General features: G+C 40.0%; 1 protein-coding gene and 1 long non-coding RNA gene across 3 annotated transcripts in view; one reads left to right on the top strand and one right to left on the bottom strand.

The window, feature by feature from the left end:
• LOC139753948 (uncharacterized) overlaps window positions 1-1,970 on the bottom strand; it is a 150,730-nt gene extending 148,760 nt beyond the window's left edge. For both annotated transcript variants that reach the window (XR_011713788.1, XR_011713789.1), the window contains exon 1: window positions 1,788-1,970. This is a non-coding gene — a long non-coding RNA (uncharacterized lncRNA). The remainder of the gene's footprint in view (window positions 1-1,787) is intronic.
• Window positions 1,971-7,373: 5,403 nt separating this feature from the next.
• On the top strand, window positions 7,374-22,611 carry LOC139754295 (uncharacterized). The gene is made up of 17 exons (XM_071671678.1): window positions 7,374-7,516; window positions 8,224-8,351; window positions 9,401-9,476; window positions 10,124-10,251; window positions 10,949-11,154; window positions 11,971-12,075; window positions 12,807-12,921; window positions 13,565-13,738; window positions 14,415-14,584; window positions 15,393-15,539; window positions 16,260-16,448; window positions 17,336-17,466; window positions 18,053-18,141; window positions 18,553-18,696; window positions 19,660-19,852; window positions 20,272-20,708; window positions 21,221-22,611. Exons 1-17 carry the CDS (start codon window positions 7,374-7,376, stop codon window positions 21,292-21,294), a joined length of 2,649 nt encoding a protein of 882 aa, XP_071527779.1. The 3' UTR covers window positions 21,295-22,611.
• Window positions 22,612-23,889: the final 1,278 nt, after the last annotated feature.

Genomic DNA, 23,889 nt, shown 5'->3' with positions numbered 1-23,889 from the left:
TATTTTTTTTTCAGTATGTCGGCGGTGCGAAGGCCCACTAGAGCGGTTCCAAACAAATTCATTCACACTGCAAATAACGTTGTCTTATATAAATGATATAAACATGGGATGATTTAAATATAACTTTGCTATCTAGCTATATCAGCTATGTCGACAAAAATCGTGAACATTAATTTGTTAACAGCAAGAACTTTATTTGCACCTTTAACAAAAATGCTAAGTTAGGTTAGGTTTCTTGGCCTGGTTTTACAGAATGAACACATCAACACTTAACCAAAGCAACTAAAATAACTCAAAATTCTTTAAAAAGATCCCAGCAGGTGGAGGAGAGTTGTACTAACAGTAGCGAATTCAAATATGATTTTCCAATATAAATATGTCCTTGAAATACACCTTTACGAAAAATAGATATAGATTCCCTGCACAAATGCATGATGAGTTGCTTGACTAATTTACGACAGTAAGTTATGTCAGATAGGGGGGTATTTTGTAAAATCGAAAAATCAGTGAACAAAGAAGACAGACTACGCAAGAAACGTAATTTTAAAGTACTGACGTAATGACCTCAGAAAGAGGAGGGAAGGACCCATTCTGCACCAGACCACAGGCAGCTCGATTGTTCCCAAACAGCTGTATCTTAATGAGTTTGGACTTACCAGAGCCACGGATGACCATCCTAAATACTACCCCTAGGGGAAGAGCTAAATAGACGAGAAACAAATCAAGTAAGTTACCACAAAGTGACCTTCACTACTTTCTCAATAGCTACAGCGTAATGTTCAACGCGGTCACTTTCTCCCGAGATTAGGTAAACCAAGCTAAAATTGATGATACAAAGATATGACGTCCTCTTTCCCTCTAAGAGACAGCAGGGAAAGCATTTAAGGTGACATAAGACAACTTTTAATACTACCAAACTAAGGATAATTTGGCTTCCTGAGGGGTAGAAGCACCACCACCTTCGCAATATCAACAGCTACACACAAAAAAAATAAATATTACTACAAATGAACATCACATCTTTTTTCTTTTTACGAAGATATGTAAGCAAAACTGATAAAGTACGGTGGAGAGGCTTCCAGCGTAAGTTTAGCCACTTCGCACGTCAGAAATTACAGATTCCTATGTAACTTTCTTAAATAAACACAGTAACGTTAATATTTATATTACTAAGTGGGTTTACCACAAGGCAGCGTACTGTTTCCAACGTTATGCATAAATTATACGAGATATCCCCTTTTCTCTTTTACAACTTTCCTTGATCATACAAACAGAAAGTTCAGGAACAAACTTATGAAAAAAAATCAAGATACACGTAGCTTAACATATCATACATTAGCAATGAAGTGAGGACGTGGGTTCTCGTTTTACAAATGAAACAGAAAATGGGAAATGAGGAAAAGAAAAAAAAAGACAGGCTCAGGACCAACCCTAAGCCTAGCTTAGCTACTTTTCGCTAATGCACAACATCGGTCATTATACACAAAGCCCTAATACGCCACTGATATGGAAATACTGCATCAACAAGCCAGCCACCCACACACTGAATAAACATACACCACACATAGCGCCACCTATGTTTTGTTTCTACACTTTACACTCTATATCCAACCCGCTCATATTCCCGTCATAATCTAATGTTGTTTATACAACTTTTGGCTCATAAAATAGAGTAATACAACATATAACTATGGCCTGTTTTGCTCCTGAACCTTGATCATTATCATCTGAAGGACTCAACACAGTGTGGGTAGGATCGACTTAAGTTGAATGTTTACAGTTCCTACCTTAAGTTGGCCACTTTCTGTAGAGTCAGTGTTTAGCTAGCAAGTTCACTTCACCATGATTCACTGCTGTGTGTCTTGTGAAAACTATTCGGTAATAAAGTAAGGGTCTTTTACAGACAGACTTGACGGCTTTTGTAGCTGGCCACAGACAGAACACTGCGCAGACGACGAGGTTTGTTTACAGTCTTCCCATACCAACAATGGCAGTGTCTATATCTTCTTTTCCATCCCTCGGTGTTGGCAAATATCTACATTTGTTGAAGAAAATGGGACTTTGAAATTATATGTTATCAATGGATGATTACGACTGTAACACATATACCTAAAAAGAAAAATATCGTTTTTCGCCATGTACTTAATATTAAAGACATTAGTTTCCCCAACAGCGTATTTACTAGCATGATGTTCATCTTGAAACAAATTTAATAAAAACAACAAGGTTTGAACTCAGCTCCCATGAATGTTGTATTTAACTACTTAATATGTATGACTCGTACATGAATGCCCTACTGTGGCGACAAACAATATTTTGCTCACTGAACAGATAAATGTTGTCATATCAAATGAATCTGTACCATAAAGAGTATTGTTTTTCTGAACAGTTTATCGATCTTCTTCAGGAAATAACTTTTAGAAAATGAATGATCCTATCAGCCATTATTACAGCACCATCTTAAGGGTCAGCCAATGACACTTTCCTTCAGTTCTTGTTCCTGTTGCTTGTTGCGTGTCTCCTACTATGCATCCACATCCACCTCATCTCATCATATCCTGCATTCCTCTGTTAAAATTGCCTTAGCTGCAGTACTTTGAAATAAATGTTAATCAACTCGGAGGACTCAGTCCGGGTTCGGGGATGGACGTGGGACGAGATATGGGTCGTGATATGAGTGCTACAATGTTAATGGAGATTCTGGAAATGGCTGATGAAGGCAAACGACAGTACAGTAGTCAAATGACCTAGAAGCAATTCACCGAGCTGCATCAGGCAATAATAAAGAAGATAGAATCTTAGACAAGAACTCTGAAAGGTGTTTATTATCACCCATCACTTTTTCAGTTCATATAATGATGACAAATTCGATTAAAGGAACTGAGGAGGAGTTACAGGTCGGAGGAATGGTACGGGATGTATGGTTTCCAGATGACCAGCTAGCAAAGAAGCACATAAGAATTTTTCCCATCATTTATACCATGATTGCACGATTTCTGGCTTAGCATTCGATAGACATTTATAGATAAAATACACAAGAGATGGCAAACCTACACAACACAATGCTGAGTATGGTATGAGGATAAACGTAGGATATATCAATAAAAATGACAAGTGCAGTCTTTCAAGATGGAGTCCTCAACACCATAACAGAACGCAAGATATAGAGTTTTAAGGATGGAAGATAGAAGGAAGAACTTATATCAAGGATCGGGATAACAATGGAAGCCTTCCCTCAGACGAGGGAGTTGCCTATAAAGAACGTACATTAAAGATATCTAAATATTTCGTGGATTTGGTCCTGAGATCTAAGGACAGAATAAGTTGTTAGGTTAGATAGGCATTTGGGTATGAAGGGATAAAGTGGGCTGAAAGAACGAGAAGTAAATGAGTGAATTAGACGCAGCCTACTTAAAAGCTCACGAAGGCAATCATAGAAAAGGTAAAATGCATTTAGCATATTCTAGGAAGATTGAATTATTGAGGAACGTGATTGAAGAAAATAGACGAGAATCGTCCAGGAAGGCGATCAAGGATCAATATGATGGATGAACTAAAAGAAGGATTAATTATGAATAAGAAGCGGAGAGAGAACCAAGATGGATGGTGAAAATGAGCGCCTTATCTCCTTTGTCGACAAATTACTGAGGACCTTATGAACACTTTAACTAAATGCGCTGATTTTGATTATGAATAAAACAGTATATCTGATAACAATACCCCTTAATTTCTTTCTTGCCTTTTTATCTCAGAAGTCTTTAAATAGTTTATATAACTTGTTCAAACAACTCATCTCGAAATAAAAAAAAGAATGGAAGTACACCCATTAACTGAATCTAAGATCAACTCAATAGTTAATCATAGCTTCAGAAACATTTCTGGTAATATTCATTATTTAGAGATGTGAATCACACCCACAGATGATAATATGCAGTAATAGTAATAAATCAATCGAAGTCATAAAAAGCAATCGAACAAAATTTCCCGCCTTTTTCATATGAATAAAGAAACCTAACTGAATTTGGCGGGAACTTCAGTCTCGCGACATACCCGAGAGTGAGTGATGCAAGGTACTTGTCCTCTCGTGTAACTCTTGATTAGTGCTCTATAAGAACTTTGATTTTGCTTTTTTGGACGTCGAAGAGTGAGAGCAACCCTTTATAACTTGCATTTTGTGTTCAGTATCTAGGAGCAGGTTTGTGTTTTGAGTGTTTTCATTCGTTAGTCCGTTGCCAGATAGATGGACATTGAATTGTGACTGAACGGCTATAAACAGTATCTGCTGAACTAATTAACGTCTTTATTTTAATATGGCACCATTCTTGAAGGTAATTTGGCCCGAGGAGACCCCAAACTTCTGGCTCAAGGTGCCACACTTGGTAGTTCTGGCTGGTTCAGGTGGGATGAAAATATTACGTGTCCCAGAGTGGCGCGCAAAGTACTTTGAAAATCACCGTGTACATTTCCAGACAGCCATGAAAAATGTGATAAATTCAATGTAACCTATTTATTATGGAGAGATTACACCACCAGATTCTAAGAGGTTAAGGGCGTAAGTGCTACTCAAATTTACGGAAAAAAAATTGTTCATAAAGTCCACACGGAACAGACTAGGCTATAACTCGATGCATATGACGAATTAAACTGCTCGACCAGAAACTTTTTTTTTTATTAGGCGTTGATTGATCTTATCGAATGCAAGTCAACATTGCACATTCGCCTAATGGCAAATGTACAAGTGCCTACATATGCACATGTACAATTCAGTGCCGGTAATAATTTGGCCTGTTTGAAATATATCTTAATTCGTAAAAGTCTCATATTCTAGTAAATGATTTAATGCGTATAATAACTTATATCCATAAATTTCGTAGTTTAAGTCGAATGTCAAGCAAGGGCCAGGGATTTCAGTAATACCGGTGTAATAGCAATATTTTGGCCATTGTTTTAAGCACAAAACTTTGCTAAAGCAACGTAACAGAAAGAAAAGAAACCACTTTGCGAAGGTTAGGAACGATAAAGTTTCCACTGGTGACAGGGTACCTGAAATTAAAAAAAATGATAAGGATGACAACCTGCTTTAACTTATTTGCTCTCATTCCTTGTCAGTTGTCATAACCCGATGATGAACGATGGCTGTCCAGAGTGTTTTGTGGTGTTAGCTGAAAGTTTCAATCTGGTGTGAAAAAGATCATGAATATTGGGCAATATATATATGACGTGGTTCTATAATATATATATGACGTGGTTCTATGTTAAGTAATGAATATTGAATATATTCAGGTTTAATGTATTTTCCCATTTTAAACCGGTTAGTGTCGTGGGAAAGATGAGAGCCACTTTATTAGATGATAGCAATTACTTATTTTCTACACTCAACGTAGTGTGAAATAGATTAAACTAACCTGTTAGAAAATGTATTGAAGCATATTGCTAAACGGAGCGGTATAATCGAAATGTCAACGTACATTTTGTTGGAAATTGCAAAATAAAAAAAGCAGATTAGGCTAGGTAGGGTTTTTGACTATTGAATCGAAGCGAATAGGAAAAAATACGCGGTTAAACCTTTCCTAGCTCACCATGGTAACTGCATTTATATACTCCCTTAACTTGTATACTAAAAAGTAGTGAAAATTACTTGAACGCACTGGCAAATTGAAGTCTTTGACTTGCGGCTCAGTCCTGCTGCAAACACCATGTCGAGTTTCGACTAAAAACAGCCAGTGCTAGCTTATTAACACTGTGCTTTTGTGGGTCCTCAAACAAAATATGAAATATTTACCATCCCAAAGTGCAACGACTTTCTTCAGATCTAACACTGGGATGATAGTTTTCTAATAATTACTCATTGGAATCAAACTCCCATTATATTCACATCGTAAATTTTCATGTACGCAGTATTCCTCAGATGTAGTTTCTAAGATTGGAAAATCTGCCGTGAACGCATTTCTTCATAACTGTGGGAGCCTAATATCTGCGTTTTGTTATTGAAACAGCTATTGCTGCAGCTGGTGCGAGGTGAGCCGTAGGATATTTGCACTTGTTGCAATGAGAACGTTACTACTATTTTTGGTACGTACGTAAATGGAACAATTTTATTTCATTTTATAGAAGTACCGAGACCTGAAAAAAATCATTTCATATATAATGGTAGTCTCATTCTGAACCAGGTTAACAAACAGGCCAGGAGCAGAATGGAAACACTTGTAAGTGCCAAATATATGAATAGGCTAAATTACACAACGAGAAACACTGTACGCACAAAAAATCACAAAAATTATGAAATATACCATACATGTTACCCATGCACTGTATAATATAAGAATAACACAAAACCAATATAACAATGATAATATAAGCGGAACATAAAACATATAATAAATGTTTGCAGAGCAGGTAGGCAAATAAGCAGAAAATTAAATGCATATGTTAAGCACTTCAGCAAAACAAAAAAGTAATCGAAAAAGAATATGGACAAGAATGAAAAATGTGCAAGACAGCAACAAGAAAGTTAAGCACATTTCAGAATCAATATAATTACCAGCTGATACATAGTATTAGATAAAAGGCAAAAAAAACAAAAAACGAATAAAGTGTGTACTTATATGAAACAATGTAACAAAGACTACTATGGAACAAGCAAGAACAGTCAAAACTATAGTAATCCCAGCAAACATAAAGTGAATCACATATCGAATAATGAAGCAAAATAAAGGTAAAAATCCAACAGACCTGTAAAGAACAAAGAAGCACATTTTTCTGCAAACTCAACAACAACATAGTGCATAACATTTCTGTTACCTATATGTGTTATTTGTTATATTTCAAGTCGCACGTACCTTTCTTTATCCTTTGCAAAAACATGAACAGGTTCTGGATTATCTTTTTTCTGTATTTTTGCAAACTGCACACCGGTGTTGTCCTCCGCCCATGTTGACGCTTCTGAAAACTGTCTAAACTTTTTGTCAACAAGGACAGCAAGCACAATGGTAAGCAGTGCCATCCTCCTCTGACCCCGCACAGAATTAAAGCAGCCAGTGCTCCAGCGCGATTCATCCCGCTTTCCTGTCTTGTATAGCCCTTGGTTTATTACTTAGTACATAGCAGATTTCTGAGAAAGTACATGACTATTACATGGTTATTATGCACACAACTTGCCTCAGAAGAGGTAGTGGTGTCTTTTGATTAGGAAGTATGTTTATGTATCCGTGTATCGTAAAGTTCCCCTTTAAGCCCTGTAAATGTTTAAGAACGATGTCCATTTCTCGCATATGACAGGTTTAGAAGGCTGGTTACGCAGAACACTACGAGGTTGTGACCAGGACCGCTAACAAGTACTAGCATCGCCACCAGAGGCTACATTAACTCGAACCATGTTCTACAGCTACGACATCCTCAACCCGCGGAAGGGGAAGTTGGCCGTGGTGTGGCTGGTGGCCACTGGAAGGTTCAAATACTCTCGCCGTCAAGATAAGAACTTCAGGGACGTTATGCGTGTGAAGGTCCACAATACTTGGTTAGTAAGAAGTTGACGTTTGTTTAGTAAACTAAACCGCGTAATGTTGGCTGTTACTCTCTCTTCGCCTTAAGTCATACTGAATAATTTAAACGTGTTTTTCTGTGGAATCGAATACAGCCTGTTATGTACGCACGAACGTACTGTGTGGCCCCTCGTTATATCTAGGGCAGCACTTCAAGACAACAATACCCACGATAATGAGGCACGTAAGTAGGTCATTATGTGAAGATTTTCCTGCAGCAGAAATTGAAGCTTTTTCGCTCGGTTCCAAGCAGTCGTGCATTCTCTACGCACCTCTGTTTTACAAGCCTATCACAATAATCCGTGGAATGTTTGGTACATGGTGCATGTCACGTGCACAAACCTGATTTTGTGTTTCATACTCAAGGTTTCATAAGGGAAATCCGTGATCTTTGCAGTATCTCAAATATTTTCCGGATGGGAAGCAGTCACGTACATGTTTTATTGAATATGCTGTGGCGTAGATGTACTTGTGATGATATTTAACCTAGTCCAGTTTCCTTGAGCAGTACCGAATCATGACAGCACAGTTTCTCACACTGTCGGATGTTGGTAAATTGAACATTTACACAAGATTCCGGCATCAATGCTCGTCTTAATCTTTATCATCTCATATACTACTATACGTTGGAGTGTCACATTCTCTGCTTCAGCTTTTATTTCCATACTGCTTCTGTCCACAGCGATGAGATCTTACGGTACGTGCATCGTGGTGGGAATCGGGTAAATGAAAGGTTCTCTCTGTACCTGTCCTCCATGCTTATGTATGGCACAGTGAAGGTCTACCGCCGCCAAATAACCTTCCTGCTTGGTAAGTCACGTGTGTCCCATTGGAAAGTAAGATAAAGATATACAGTCTTTAGGTGCACCTAATATATATATATATATATATATATATATATGTGTGTGTGTGTGTGTGTACACTCGAATATAGTGCATAATAACGCGCACTTCCATAGAACATATAACCCTCTAACAGTTAGGACTCAACCCAAGACCTTTAAAGCGTGGTGGTTATGGAATGCTAACCGCTCGGCTATGATTGCCCCTATATTTTTGTGTTCATAAACGTCCGCATCTGTACTGTGAAGTTCTGTAAAATGCTAGCGGCAGGTAATGTAAGCCTGATGGGAGTTGACCAGTCTAGACCCTGTTGCTCATGGATTTGAGACGAAAGGTATTCGATTGCTTATAATCGAATAGTCATTTCCATATGAGGGGCGATCATATCGGAGCGGTTAACGTTCCCGACTACCACGCAAAAGTTCAGGGTACGAGTCCTGGATATATATATATATATATATATATATATATATATATATTGGGTGTTCAAGAGACAATTTAGACAAACCTCAGGAAGTAAGTTATATATGAAATATACTTTTTTTTCTACTTTGATGTAATTGAGTAGACAGAAATTATCTGTGGAGCAACACTTGAGTTGTTTGAAATTCTTTTAGAAAATAGTTTTTCTGTCCACTAGCCATCACTTGCAGTCCCCTCTTTTGTGCAGTTCGGTGAGGAAACTCCACACTGGAGAGGGCCCAAATCTCTTGAACAACCTTAATGAAGGTTCTTTGTAAGCCCTCTTCAAGGCCTTCACATAAGAAATTATATATGTGCAAATCAAACAGCTGTCTCTGGGGATAAATACCATATCCATAATAAAGGCAACTTTATCTTTTCCATACGTAAATATTTCACTGAAGTTGTATAACATGGCACTAAGACTTTCACGCCACATATCACGAAATGTGTAGAAATACTTGACAAGGCATGTAAATACGCGGAAAATGTTGTATGTATATTTCATGTGGCTTTGGCCATTGTCCACTCACATTGATAACATCCAACTTGCAGATGAGGCGCTGGAAACATTCGAGAAACTACATCGGCAGTGCATACTGATGATGGAATTGGACGCTCCCGTTGCTGGGTAAGTCACACCGAGGCTTCGTCTTGTGGCGGCTGGGTTGGGTCACATGTAGGTAAGTGAGTGGGTTGGTGCAGTGGCCTTAAAAGTTGAGTAAAACATCATTTAGGTGGATGAGGGTTCGGTTGGGATTTGACAGAATTCTGAAGTCCATGCTGGATGAGTTTTTGGTAGGTTATAACAGTTGCATGAAAGGCACAGAGTCGGTGGGAAACGTGTGGAAGGCATTTAGCTGCTGGTTCTACAGGTCCTGAGTCTAAAGACGTCATCTCAGACATTAAGGATCTCGGGGAAATGACAAGTTCAGGCATTTGAAAAAAATAATACACTTGATGTCGACCAACATCTTAACAAACTGTGGTGAAAACATATCGTGATATCAGTGGCGATCAAAAGGAACCAATGGATTTTTTTTATGATGCCAATTACCCATTATTTATCAAAGGCTTTTCCAGAATAACTAGAACAAACAACACTAGGTTATTCATTGCATGGGGAAAACAAAGTAGAATGCTCACAATGTATTGTTCTCTCCTGAAGGCAGCATTATGCGTGAATGTGATACCGTAAGTGTTATTGTGTGTATCTGGTGTCGTAATTAAAGAACAGTTCATTCCAAAGCCGGCAGCTGACCAGTGAGTTCTTTGCAGGAAGGCGCGTGTGACGATAGACCCTATGATTGAACAAGTGACTGCCATGGAACCCACACCTATCCCGGGGCTTCAGGATACCACCGTCCCAAGGAGTGAGTTGATGATCCACTTGTGTAAAGTAGCTGGTAAGGTCAGCCGGTCGGTCACCATTACCTCCCAGACGTAAAGGAAATACCAGTAGGAGGAGTAGGTCTGTGGAGACGTAATACATAGATGCTTTAGTATCCATTGTACAATTTATTCACGGAGGTAGTTAGCTCAAGAACTTATTTTCCACTTTCTTTTTCAACAAGTGCAGTACTAACCTTGAGTCTTATTGTGTGGCTTTACATTTACCAGGGATTTTAAGACAGCAGTCAGATGAACTGCATCGTGTTAAGGCAATCGATTGCTTCCACTAAGTTTTTTTTTTAGTAGCAACCAGGTTTATGTTAGGAAAATATTAGTATCGTGACAGTGGTATGAGATTTATTTTTTCCAGGAATTTCCTAATGATAGAAGGCATTCTTTGCCAAATGTTCCACCGAGAATAAGCAAAATGTAATACTTTGCCTCTGTATTTGGCTTTGCCGAATGCATTGTAACCAATTGCTTCTCACACCTTAGCCAGGTAGCATTAGGAACAAATGAATTAGCAAGGAGCAGAGTTCTGTGATATCTCTGTACAAGAACTCCTCCAGTGGCTTGGAAATAGTTCCAATCCACTATCTGTTCATGTGTAGCATTGATATTGGAAAGTACTTGTGGACGAATGTCATAGTTTTTTCTTTCACTGTTAAAAAAGATGATGATAGATGGCTGACATCGTTCCTTTCTCCACAGAACGAGGAGCTAAAGCTAAAACTACTCCCCCCGTGGCTCAGACCACCTTGGCCGAACCAGAGGAACTCAGACGGAGGAGTGCACCCGAGACTGATATGAACATCCTCGCCATGCTGGAGGCCGACTGGACTGAGGAGGTCCCCATGCGTGCTCGCCTTCAGGATATTACGATGAGAGATGAAGATTTACTTCTCACTAGCTCAAGGGTATTTTTCACTTTACTCTTTTCTTTTTTTTCCCCCGTCAATAGAAGTTGGACGGGTCACCACAAATGGTGATTGCGTATAGTATAATTCAGTGATATTCATGCAAAATATGCTTGATGAAAGAAAAAAGTACTTTAGGGAGGTTACGAAAGGTTCAATCTTCTACATATGATTCAATCACTCTACCCTAGAATGCCTCACCCACCTGGTCACCCACTATTACAAAATACAATATAGGAACATTTCAAACCACATAAAGCAGTGTTCATAACGTTGCATTAATAAACCTTGCATAACTGCACAAGGAAACATCAACACAATCAGGAAGTAAAGTTCCACACGATGCATTGCGTACAGTTCTATGCTAAAGCATAAACGCCATCTTGACAACAAAACTACTGCATTTGATACCCTTTAGCACTTTTCACAAGGCTTCCCTGTCAGCTCTATCATACCCTACCTTCAGATTCATAAGTATTTCGTACACTTCATTATCTCCAAGTATTTCTTATCAAATTCTCGACAGCGAACACTTAGTCCATACCACAACTCCGCCTGAATCATGTTTCATCTGTCACCGCTCTCCTCTACACTTTCCTGGGTACTGTGAATAGATTTTGTAGCTCAGTAATACGAATATTCATTTCATTCTTCAAAGTTGATATTATTATTGTATGGAGAAGAAAGCTAACGACATCAACAAGGTCGAAGTGTTAAAGAAAAAAAAAATGCCTGTTTGGTTTTCATCTTATTTACGAATGAGGATTTAAGAGACGGTTTTCTCTGCTAACCTCCTGGTCGGGTTTGTCCTTCCAGATGTTTGAGGAACAACAAGAACTGTTGCGGAGTGTTGGACCACTGGACTTGGGGCCATGCTTCTCGACCTGGGAGGGACCTGTTGCTTTGCACCCAGCTGGGCCTGTGAGTGTGGAGATGACATTATTCTCTTTCCAGACGTTTTATCATTCTAGTTGATACTGCTCAACACCCGGAATTCTATTCCATAGGGAACCCTTCTCTTGTACTATGTGCTCAAGCTGTTCAAAAGACCGGCTTACGATAAACTAGAAGATTATAAAGGTTAAAAAAAAATAAATCTTCCAAAAGTTGAACGAGAAAATGAGGTCATCATAACTGCATTAGATGAAATGGAATCCATAAGTCGAGAGCCTTAGACATGTAAGTATGAGGATAGGATGTGGGAGAAAAAGGGACGCCGTCGGAAGTGAAGCTGAATGCTTCAGTGGACAGCAAGAAATGGAAGCCAGAAGTGAGTGAAGTTTGAACGACTTTAAAGAACAGTAAAGCCATTTTTTAAAGTAAAAGTAGGAACTAAAGCTTTTCAGAAAGAAGGAAAAATTACTTGTGACTTAAAGAGTTACTGTGAAAGATGAAATAGAGAGGGGTGCGAGTTTGTGGACTGAATGTCAGCAACCCATGCATAGATGAGGCGAGGGGGAAAAAAATTAGTGACGGGCCAGGAAGGGGGACATGACGTGCACCACAGTGCTGGCTATGTGGACATGGGAATACAGTTTGGTTGAAAAATATTTCTTGATTTCCAGCCTTTCTTTATACAATTATTAAAAATTATGATGACATGGAGGCAAACGTGTAGAATAATTTCCTTTTCTTATATCACCTACGTACAGGACACTGAAGACATCAGAAGGAGCGCTGCGTTGGATGAGGCAGAGGTGAGAGACCAAGATGCACGCAGAGCCGAAGAGCCTAAAAGGGTTGAGGAGCTTGAAATGACCCCACTAGGTAGGAGTGTAGTACTGGATTGTATTTGCTGCAAACTGTCCTTGAGATGATATATAAAGAGAGGTAACTCTACAAACGCTCAACTCTGAAGAACGTTTGGTAAATGACCATCCAATAATTTGTCATACAAATTCTTCCAAGCAAACACCTGACCAACACATCTTCTACCTCTTTCGAAGCCACACTGCCCCCAGCCCGAGGTACTGTGTATGCCGTCACCCTCCAACACTACCAGGTCTAGTGAACAGAGTTATATCTTTGTAATCAGAATCATTCGTTTTTCTGACCCTTTATCTTTATATAGACTGTCATTATACAGGCCGTCGTCTGCCGACCCTCAGGCATCTAACACTCGGCCATACTCGCGTTGAACAACCACATGAACCAGTTAGCAACTCTTCCACCTTGTCTTTGTGAAATTTTGTTGCAATCCCTGTTGCTGTGCCACGTTTGCTTTTGTGGAAGACTTTCAGTGCCATGATTCGATGTGCATGCAACATGTCTGCTTCCCTGTGCCACACTCAGAAGTCTTTTCAAAATATTCTTTCCACGTCTTCATTCCTTTGCGCGCTACCACTTCCCCATCAACTGCCTGCTTTATTTCCCCCATCCATTTTCTTCATTCACTAACGAATTATTTCAGAATGCCTCTGTCTGCCATTCAGGTCAGTATTAGAAGTTAGACGAAGTTCGACAGTCTTGTCAGACGCAGATCAACAATTTGGTTTATCCTCCCCTCAGCTCCTCCACCTGTCGTCCTGCCTGAAGAACAGCCCGTCCCTGCGGAAGCGGCTGCACAAGAGACGCTTCGGACGGAGTAAGTATTTTACGGACGGAGTAAGTATTTCACGGACGGAGTTAGTATTTTACGGACGGAGTAAGTATTTTACGGACGGAGTAAGTATTTTACGGACGGCGTAAGTATTTTACGGACGGAGTAAGTATTTTCCAAGTTGGATGGTAGTATCGTGCAGGATATGATCATTGCTTACTGTATCAACGTTTCGAGCTGAATTGATTTTTTATTTTCTGAATTTGCCTTAAAAAGGGAATGCATGTAACATATGCGGTAAAGTCGCCTAACTGTATTTGGTCCTGATGGTCATGTATCAATATCAGAGTTTGGAGCGATTCATTTAGTTCCACGGAACCGTACAGGAAAAATAGATGGTTGAAAAGGAAAACTCCCCCTGAGCCAAAGGAAAAAACCGAGACCACTAATTGGGGGAATTTTTTTTTCCCAAGTAAGGAGAGAAAGGGTAAGCATATAGAAAACGGAAATATATGAGAAGATCACAGTTTCGTGGGAGTAGGTATGAATATAATAGACATTAGTAAGATAAAAAGTGCATGGAATTAAGGTAAGGTAAAAGTGAATTTAAGGTTGCAAGATAAGCTTTAGAAAGACGGTTTTACATGAAAGTAAAAATGTTTGCCTTAGATTTACCCGTCAGACTTTAACGGAATCTCTTATGTCTCCCTGCTCCTTCCAGAGAGCCGGTACTGGTTGTACACCCTCCACTGGAGGAGACCCCTGCCCAGCGAACCCCAGAACCTCATGCCTGAACTGCCGAGAAAAGGATCAGCTCCACCCACAGCCGAGGAGCAGACGCCAGATGTTACCACAGCAGCCGCGCCTCCGGCAACAGCTCCCCCTTCACAGGTCAGAAAACGAGCATTCATGATTTATGAACTTTTGATTAGGGATCGCTAGCACATCCACCCAAACGCACTTTTGTAGGATAGGACCTTCTCTAGCATCTACTTAGCAGGCATACGTTGTGGCTAGATGCCGTACAACAGGTCTGCAGTAAGCACAGCTTTCATTATAAGCTCACCATCTGTCAAGTCTGGTCAAGTGTAACTTCGATCCTTTCATTAAAAGAATTGTCAGCATGTACATGTTTGCCTGCTCCCCCGCAGAGCGCCACCACTCCCTCCCTGTCTACCACACCTCTCACAAACACTTCCCTCCTTCCCTGGCCACTACACCATCCCTCACCCCCACCCTCCTTGGCCATCACCCCCTGAACTTCCCCTTTCCATACCTCCCTTGTTGCAGGCACAGCCCTCCTACACATAAGTATTTTCCTGGAATTATTTCATCCCAGCAGCCAGCAATTTCTGTCCAGTCTAGGAAGTGGAGGAATGATTGTCAACTGTGTGTGGGGGTTACTTGTCACGCGTCTGTTTAACTCCTTCATTGTGTCTAAAGAGGACAGAAACACCTTGTTAAGTACAGATCGTGTATTCAGATTCGGTATGATCATACTAAACCTATGGGGAGTGAAAGGAGTTCCTCGTATCAAAAGCCGAACAACATTGTCGTGGGACACATTAGGAAGTACTTATAGATTCGCCATTTCTACTTATACAAGGTGCATTGCGTTTTAGTGCACAGCATTATGAATTCTTTTCACATTTACTCTGTCTTATGGCGAAGTGGAACTAATGTCTCAATTCTATCTCAGATGGAACTTCAACCTTTGGAACTGGGAGGACCAGCACTTACAAGGAGGAAGCGACAACGTAGGCTGAAGATAGATCAGAATATTCATATCTCAACAGAAGCCATCAGGGCACAAACACGGGAGTGGGCCGATACCATGAGAGTGAGGGTAAGGCGTTACTGATAAAAGGTCTTGAGAAAACAGATTAATGATAGATTTAAACGTCGTAATCAAAATACTTCAGATAATATATCTAACCTAGGATAAGCAAGCGACATGTCTGCAGGATAGGTAGATCAGTTGGTTAAGAAACTGGTGGAATACCTGCAGTGTAGGTAGATCAGTTCATTAAGAAACTGGTGGAATACCTGCAGTGTAGGTAGATCAGTTCATTAAGAAACTAGTGCAATACCTGCAGTGTAGGTAGATCAATTCATTAAGAAACTGGTGGAATACCTGCAGTGTAGGTAGATTAGTTCATGAAGGGACTGGTGGAATACCTGCAGTGTAGGTAGATCAGTTCGTTAAGGGACTGGTGGAATACCTGCAGTGTAGGTAGATCAGTTCGTTAAGGGACTGGTGGAATACCTGCAGTGTAGGTAGATCAGTTCATTAAGAAACTGATGGAATACCTGCAGTGTAGGTAGATCAGTTCGTTAAGGGACTGGTGGAATACCTGCAGTGTAGGTAGATCAGTTCGTTAAGGGACTGGTGGAATACCTGCAGTGTAGGTAGATCAGTTCGTTAAGGGACTGGTGGAATACCTGTAGTGTAGGTAGATCAGTTCGTTAAGGGACTGGTGGAATACCTGTAGTGTAGGTAGATCAGTTCGTTAAGGGACTGGTGGAATACGTGTGACAGTTCCTCACACCAACTCTCTCCCAACAGACCGCGAGTGAGGACGTGATCCACGTTCACTGGTGGCGTCGCATGGTTCCTGCTCAACAGCTGATGCACCAAGCAACACACCGGCGCCCACTTGCCTTTCCCCTCACCCACCTCTTGACCCGCCACTACCGTGCAGATCCAGCTCAAGAACACTGGGATTTTCGCCCATATGCCAAGAGACAACTGCAGGTGTGATGGTGTTGGAATTTGATTTCTGTTTTTATTATTCGTATATTCGAGAAGTTTTATGAATGAATACGATACCCACTTGAAGGTGTATGTCTGAGGACCAGGCAAGTGGGGTTAAGCTTCTTAGAAAAAAGAATATAAGAATCATGGTGAATTTTGGGGAAGAAAGTTAACGTGGAAATCCGTTTGCTCGAAGCCCTGCGCCACTGTACTCTATATTTTTATCCACATTGTGTACATTCTCCTGCTAGACAACAAGTGTGTGTGTGTGTGTGTACCGTGCACAGCTGCTGGAGAATGGATGCGAGATGATGAGGTAATTTTTTTCGTCCGTTCCTGGCGCTTATGTTCTGTAAATCATTACATAGGATGCACAAAACTGTGCTAGCAACAGTTTTAAGTTGAACAGTTTCATTATCTTACATGCTGACTAGGAGGCTCAAGGTTTTACGATTCTAAAATGCTCTTTTTTTTTTCCCCTCTCTGGGACAGCATAATGACTGCTACCCTCCCACATACTTTAATGAATGTATAGATTTATAAGTGTTAACCCCTCACCTTGCCAGTCACCAACTTTAAATCATGACCTTAGCTTGAAACAAGGAAAGTGGCCTATCCTCTCATTTCTTTATTCCTACCATCACCTCTCGAATGCCTATTATATTCATATGAAACCGACCTTTTCCAAGGATGAGACGAGAAATACCGAGCATTCCATGTGAATTTATCTCGGCTGAATGAAGTAAGACGTCCTTCAATTCTTGTCCTATTCATACGTTGACAGTAGCATGTGGACGGACTTTCCTGCATTTGATAAGCCGCAGATCATCTGGACACCCGTTGTGTGTTGTATACTCATATTTGTCTCTCAATTTTTGTCATGACAGTTAGGGGACAAGTCCCGCGAAGAAGCACGTCCAGGAGTCAGCCAACTGAGCATGGACGTCAGTAGCCTGACTGATGCTTCAGCCCTCCTGATCTCACACCACGAGGAGTCGAGAGGCTCGTCCAGCAGGAGGTAACGAGAGTCTTTGAGTACAGAGGCTTTTTTTTTTTTTTTTTTTTTTTTTTTTTTTTTTTTTGCTTGAAAGTTCAGTTAAACTTTGTGTGAGTTGTCTTCAATTTAACTGCTTGCTGGTATTTCTTTTTTTGTTTTTCCTGCCTTTGCCTTTTAAGGGGGAAAATGTCCCCTTTGGTTTTTCTTATATAGGATTATGTTTAGCTGCTCTTCAGAGAAGTTATAAATTTTTTTTTATAAATCCCCCTCATATCCATGTGTGCTTTATCCATTACATAGACAGCATTTCTCAGCAGCATGCACCTATATTTTTTGCTTTCAGTGAATGCTTTCTTTTAATTATCCATTACATAGACAGCATTTCTCAGTAGCATGCACCTATATCTTTTGCTTTCAGTGAATGCCGTGTTAATGAATGCTTTCTTTTATCGTATAGTACTTTACTTATGCAGAGGCCTTCCTTTTCCCCAGTGATTTTTTTGTTCAGTGGTTCTGCAATTCACCCTGATATTCATTTCATTACTGCTGCTTGTGCATCAGCCACTCTCACTCTGAGCTTTCGTGTTCACAACTTTGCTTCCGTCAGCATCCACCTCACACCCAAGGCCACCCAGCTGGAAGCTACTGTTCCTCCTAGCATCATTCAGGATCCTTCCCAACTGCTGCCAATTGCAGGTACTCATACTTAGGTCTGAGTAGTAGATTCGGTCTCAGTTTTGCTCATGACAAAATATACAAGAAGCTACATATACTGATGTATGCCATAGTACTAACACGTGTACTTCTTTCTCTTAGCATTATGTCGAAAAAAAAAAGATGAGTTATTAGATATCGAGTTACTGGCACATGCATGTTTACATGTTAGATTTTCTGTCATTTGCACGTCCCCTTAAGAATATTCGTTGTTCCTGCCTTGTGACTTGCATCAAACGTTGTACTTTACCAATAAGCTACTAACTGTATTTCTGCCTAATCGTATTTTAACAACCATTAAATAAGATTCACGACAGGAGGCTTCAGTGTTCCATGGAACAGCCTCGTATTATTACTGACTCTGGTATGTTAATCTACAACCTTCTCTCACAGAGGAGCAAGGTCTGGAAATGTTACCTCCGCCTGAGAGAGAGCGAGTAAGTTTGGCTGCGCCTGGACTGCAGGAAGACCAACAACAACCAGAAGAACAACTTACAATACCTTCAGAGAAGACTCCAGTCCGTCCTCCAAGACAAGGTGAAATGGAAGGCAGTGGAGTTGTGACATGAACATTGTGTCTTAAGTGGTTTATAACCTTTGCCTTTGATCTGTCACCACTAATTCCTACTCAACTGACTTCCCTGTCTTCAAGATTTTTAGGCTACTGAAGACGTTTAGACAAAATTAAAAGAAAAAATGCTGTACCATGATTAACTGATGTTGGAATGGATGAAAGAGGTGTTTGAGTGAATAATGTGGCTCAGTATGTTGAGAACAGCTTAAACCACTGGTCATGAGAACTGCTCGAACTATGAGTAGCGATGACTAGGTTGCTCGGAAATTTAAGTTTCTGGAGATGTGTCATGATCAATAAGCATGGTTAAGGATAAGTTATTATTAGTTTATCTTCTGTCACGTTTCATCTCGTAAGATACAACATTGCTGAAACCTGTCAAAAGTTTCTGTTCCCGCAACTCCATTTTCGATCAGTCAGTATTTGAGGTCCCTTTTTTTTTCCTATTTTATCTCTCCATCACAACAATAGTTGTGTGCTGTTTGTTCCTACTCACGACTTTCAATCATTTAACATCTGCTGTCCTGTTATCTTGCTGCTCTTCTCTGAGCTCCTCGCTGCTCATAATCATCGCTGGTTTAGAATGTCTTGCACAGTGTAGTGTTTCCTTAGCATTCGTCCAAGCTTGCTTTCCCTTTTCATACATAACGTTTCTACATATCTTTCCATAATGCCTATATCTAGTTTCACTCTCTCCCCTGTACTTCCACGGATCCATTCCATGTTAACACGTTGTCCACCATAACCACGATTGAACTAGTTCTTTATCTTCATCTTTTGTCCTTTTCTGATTTTCGTTTTTATCAGTATAAAACGTGATAGATATTTCTCATACTTAGGTATTGAAGTTACTTGTTATGCCCCCCTGCAGTCTGTTTTAAACGGAAAAATTCACACAGAGGAATTTGTAACGTAAGCATTTGCAGGTGTCAAAAAGCCTCGCTTGGACGAAGAGATCCACTTGGCTACGCCAGGAGAGAAAGTTCGCCGGCATGAGAGAGTGAGCAGCTATGTCCCACCAGACGTTACTCCACCACGAGGACCTCCACGCTCACCTGTGAATGGCGCTGTTGTTGTCACTGTGCAGGCCGAGGTTCATGAGCGGCCACAACCGATTAGGTACATTTCATACTGTTGATGTGGTTATACACAGATATTGATTTTCCTCTTGCATATGTTTTTTTTATCCTCGCTTCCCTAACATTTATTTTGAATCTTAATTGTCAGGCATCTATGCTTGGTTCTTGTCTTGAATGCTAGTGGTGGCTTGACAAATGTCTCGCAATGTCTAACTCGTTCTCCACAACTCTTCATTTCAGGATGTTGCAACACTCCCATTAATCCTTTCCAGAGAAGCAGACACTTTTCAGTTTCACTTCCTTGTCATTTCACATCAACTACTGTTGTATACCATGTGCTCTTCTTCAGATCGTATTAAAAACACTACCAGGTGCACGTAAGGTACTCTTTCCAGTGTTTATCACTGGACACACAGGATTGAATGTACTTAGAATTATATCTAAATTTTGCTTTGCCAGCGACGTGGCTGGGGCTATGCCTCCCCCTGCAGCACCAGAAGAACCGTCGGGGGCTCTGCCTGCCATGCCGCCACCCCTTGGTACTCAGGAATTTGAGTTTATGACCGAGATGCCTTCACTCGCTCAAGAAACTGCTCTCCGAAGCATTGCAATGGAAGGGATAAGTATGTTTGAACCCCCTGAGGAAACTGTTGCACCCGAACCAGTTAGCATGCCTGGCCCACATGCACCACCCGGACCCGTTGACACAAGCGAGGCTTTCATACCAAGTTTTATATCACCGATAAAACGTACACCACCACCAAGCCGTAGGTACCAAGATACGGAGAAAGAACTATCAGATTTGATTTCCATGACGAAACGGACTGCTTTTGCAGATCTACTGCCTCAGAACCCCACAAGACTGGAAGTAGCTCACATGTTTTCTGTTCTCCTTGGTAAGTAACTTTAGGTTAGTTATTAGTGACTGTGGGAAAATATATATATATATATATATATATATATATATATATATATATATATATATATATATACTTATAGACGGATCACCTTGTAATATGGTTGAAAAATATACTTCGAGATACGGAAATCACGTGCTCTGCGCCCAGCATCACCCTGTCAATCACAATTATCCCCAACCAGGTATATTCAGTAGACTTAAACCTCTGTGATTTGAGCATTCACTTGTTCTTATCTTTATTTATACATGCGTTCTGCCCGTCCGTCTTCAGGCACTTCACCGTGAGCTAAACAAACCGATTAACATAGTCCACTTCCTTGAGAAATTCAACTGTATTCCCATTACTGCAAGAAACTGCTCATAACCTCCCCATTCAGTGAGCAAAGAAATTGTTGAAGGTTACTGTAGTACCGATGCAATGATACTTTATAAATGACATGATTCACGTGGAATAACATTATACATCTTCATATTTCCCCTTTTCGACAGAAATGCACAAGAAGAGGATTATTCACTTGGAACAAGAAAAATCCTTCGCTACTATCTACGTCACGTGGCTCTAATAAAAGTCCCGTTGGATACAAGTATCTGCAATGTCGTCTTGAACCATATCTTGCCTATATATCACGCACGTTCCCTCCGAGGACTCCCTCAAGCGGGTAGCCACGGCTGAGCCATAACACCTTTACCTACGAAAGAATCGAGTTACTTTTCTCATTTTGTTAACATTTGCTATGTAATTGTTTTTTTCTTACAACAGTAAGTTATGTTGCATGAAAGGAATTAATTTGAAAAGGAAAAATTCGTCGCCAATTGGGCCATGTTCTTATACTTTTGAATTTCTCATTAATTTCCCTTCTCTGTAAAGAGCAATTAAAGCAACGACGTGGACACCAGTCTGGAGAGGACTATGTTTGCCAATTTGATTATATGTAGGTTTTACGCATTCTGTTTTAGTCTTTTGTTTTCATTAGTGCATGGTGTGTTAAGTAATCTTTATGGTTTAATGTGGTACTTCTTACTTCGTAAACAATGTTCCATGCTGTACTCTTCCCAGAACACCAGCGACTGCCAGTCCAAACGGATCTTATATACTTGCAAAGTATGGGTACGTAAAATCATACACTCAGGTCTGTATGACACTAATGTTCACTGGATGCTAATCTTGTTGAGAACGTATAGGTAGGCACTCACTTGATATTTTTTAAAGTATGTGGTTAATTACAAAAGGTTTTTTATAATTATAAAATGTTTGTGTCCTTTAAATATTAAGGTACATAGTTTTGTGATGCGTATGTAGCGTATTTTAAATTACAAAGGCAACCTTTGATGGATATTAGTAGGAAAAATACAAATTTTGTCTGACGCGACTTACTTTTTCATATGTAATTCAGTCTAACTTTTCCCCCATATGTTGAGTACTTTAATGAACTTTGAAGTGATAAGGAAATTTGTCTTATCGGCAGATAATTCTTTTATTTGATGTATTGATTGTGGAAGATTACAATTAAACGTGAAGGAATATAATATGCAGTGTCGGAGTGTTATATTGGAATCTGTAATTGAGCATGAATTAAGCATATGTGATTTTTAATTTTCTATATTTCATATTTTATTCAAGTATGATTGACTGATATTATTTTTAAAACAGTAGTACTATGGATAGAATATTTAGTCAAAAGCTTTGACGTGCACCTGACTGCCTGATGGTGGGCATAACTAGGCATCTACTTTTATTTTCGCCAGACTCTGCACTATTAATTGTAGCTATTCCAACGTTGCTTCTATAGTTCAACTTAGGATTTATTTCGATTTAATTAGTTCTATGAAGAGTTGTGAAATTAAAGTTGTTTCAGCATTACGCGGGTTTTATTCGCCCAAGGTACATGGCCAAATGAGGCATTGCCACCTGGATTTACTAGCTAACTAGTTCTTACACATACTGTCAACAATGATACCTGAGAGTTGAGTGGTAGAACATGCTAAGATTCACTCAGTCGGGTGGACGTGTAACGAACGATGTAAAAAGAGGGGGGACGTGGTCGCCACCGAACCTTTAGCAATTTTCCGTTTGCTATGAAATCCCTTTCCCATAGCCATAGGTACTTGGAGGGAGCACAGCAATGCAAATAAGCCAACGAAAAACTTGAGATCCACCTGAAAATTCCCTTACCCTCAGCGTTTTTTTTTTTTTTTTTTCTTTGACTAGTTAGTATAGCCTTGCCTAGAAAAACGCTGAGGGGAGGGGCCGAATTTCCAGGTGATTCATACCATCATCGCATAAAGAAAAAAAAAAAAGAAATACTTTACTTGTTCACACAAACAATCCCAAAACCACTTTTACAAAAGATGTTCCCTATCCAGAGTTCCTGCTGTGTTATGATCAGTAGTGGGGACAGGATGGAAACCTTTGAAGTGAGGTCTTGAAACAATGATACAACCACGCCAAAGTGACTTTTCACTCGGGGTGTAACCTCAAGCAGGCAGAGACACGTCACACCCTATATATATATATCCATAGAAGGATAGTCGAATTTCAGCAAGAGGCCTCATGGTTTACTGAAACTACAATAGCCATAAGAAGTGCTATAATCCTTACATCAAAATAAATGTCAACATAACGGACTATATTACATATATCGTCGAGCGATGTATCAAGGCACGTAATACATGTTTCTAAATCCATCGTTGCTATAATTACATGGCATGACGGTGTTCGATATCATGGCCAACTATGACTACAACATATTACCAACAAACTAAAAATCTATTCAAGTCCTAAACACTGTCCAAAATAAACTGATTGGTACTCACCGAAAGGTTTCCATGCCATTGATAATGTTGCACTTGAACTTACTATAGCAAGCAAAAAAAAATCACTGATCAACACAGTCGTGAGCCATGACATGGCCGAAGAAGTTAAATAAAATGAAAACATGTCTGTCAGAAGTTTAACTCGGTTAGCAGATTTTCCTTTACTAATTCTGGCAACTTAGGAGCACCAGTACACTGTATAGTATGTATGACAACGGTAATCTAGTTTCCTTAGGCTTTCAGTATGAACCTCAAGCCCTATGTTACGACACTGCGTCACTAAAAACTGTAGAGTCCAGCGGCCTTGACAGGTAAACAGTATGTGGACCAAGGGTGGTTCAGTG

This window comes from Panulirus ornatus, chromosome 16 (assembly GCF_036320965.1).
Source record: "Panulirus ornatus isolate Po-2019 chromosome 16, ASM3632096v1, whole genome shotgun sequence".
Lineage (NCBI taxonomy): Eukaryota > Metazoa > Arthropoda > Malacostraca > Decapoda > Palinuridae > Panulirus > Panulirus ornatus.
This window is presented reverse-complemented; position numbering and strand designations above follow the sequence as displayed.

Excerpts from the sequence above, each read along its gene's own strand:
- LOC139754295 (XM_071671678.1), top strand. The coding sequence starts at position 7,374 with ATGTTCTACAGCTACGACATCCTCAACCCGCGGAAGGGGAAGTTGGCC. Across the intron at positions 8,352-9,400 it reads CCAAATAACCTTCCTGCTTG|ATGAGGCGCTGGAAACATTC; the intron begins GTAAGTCACGTG and ends TCCAACTTGCAG. Across the intron at positions 10,252-10,948 it reads CCACTTGTGTAAAGTAGCTG|AACGAGGAGCTAAAGCTAAA; the intron begins GTAAGGTCAGCC and ends CTTTCTCCACAG.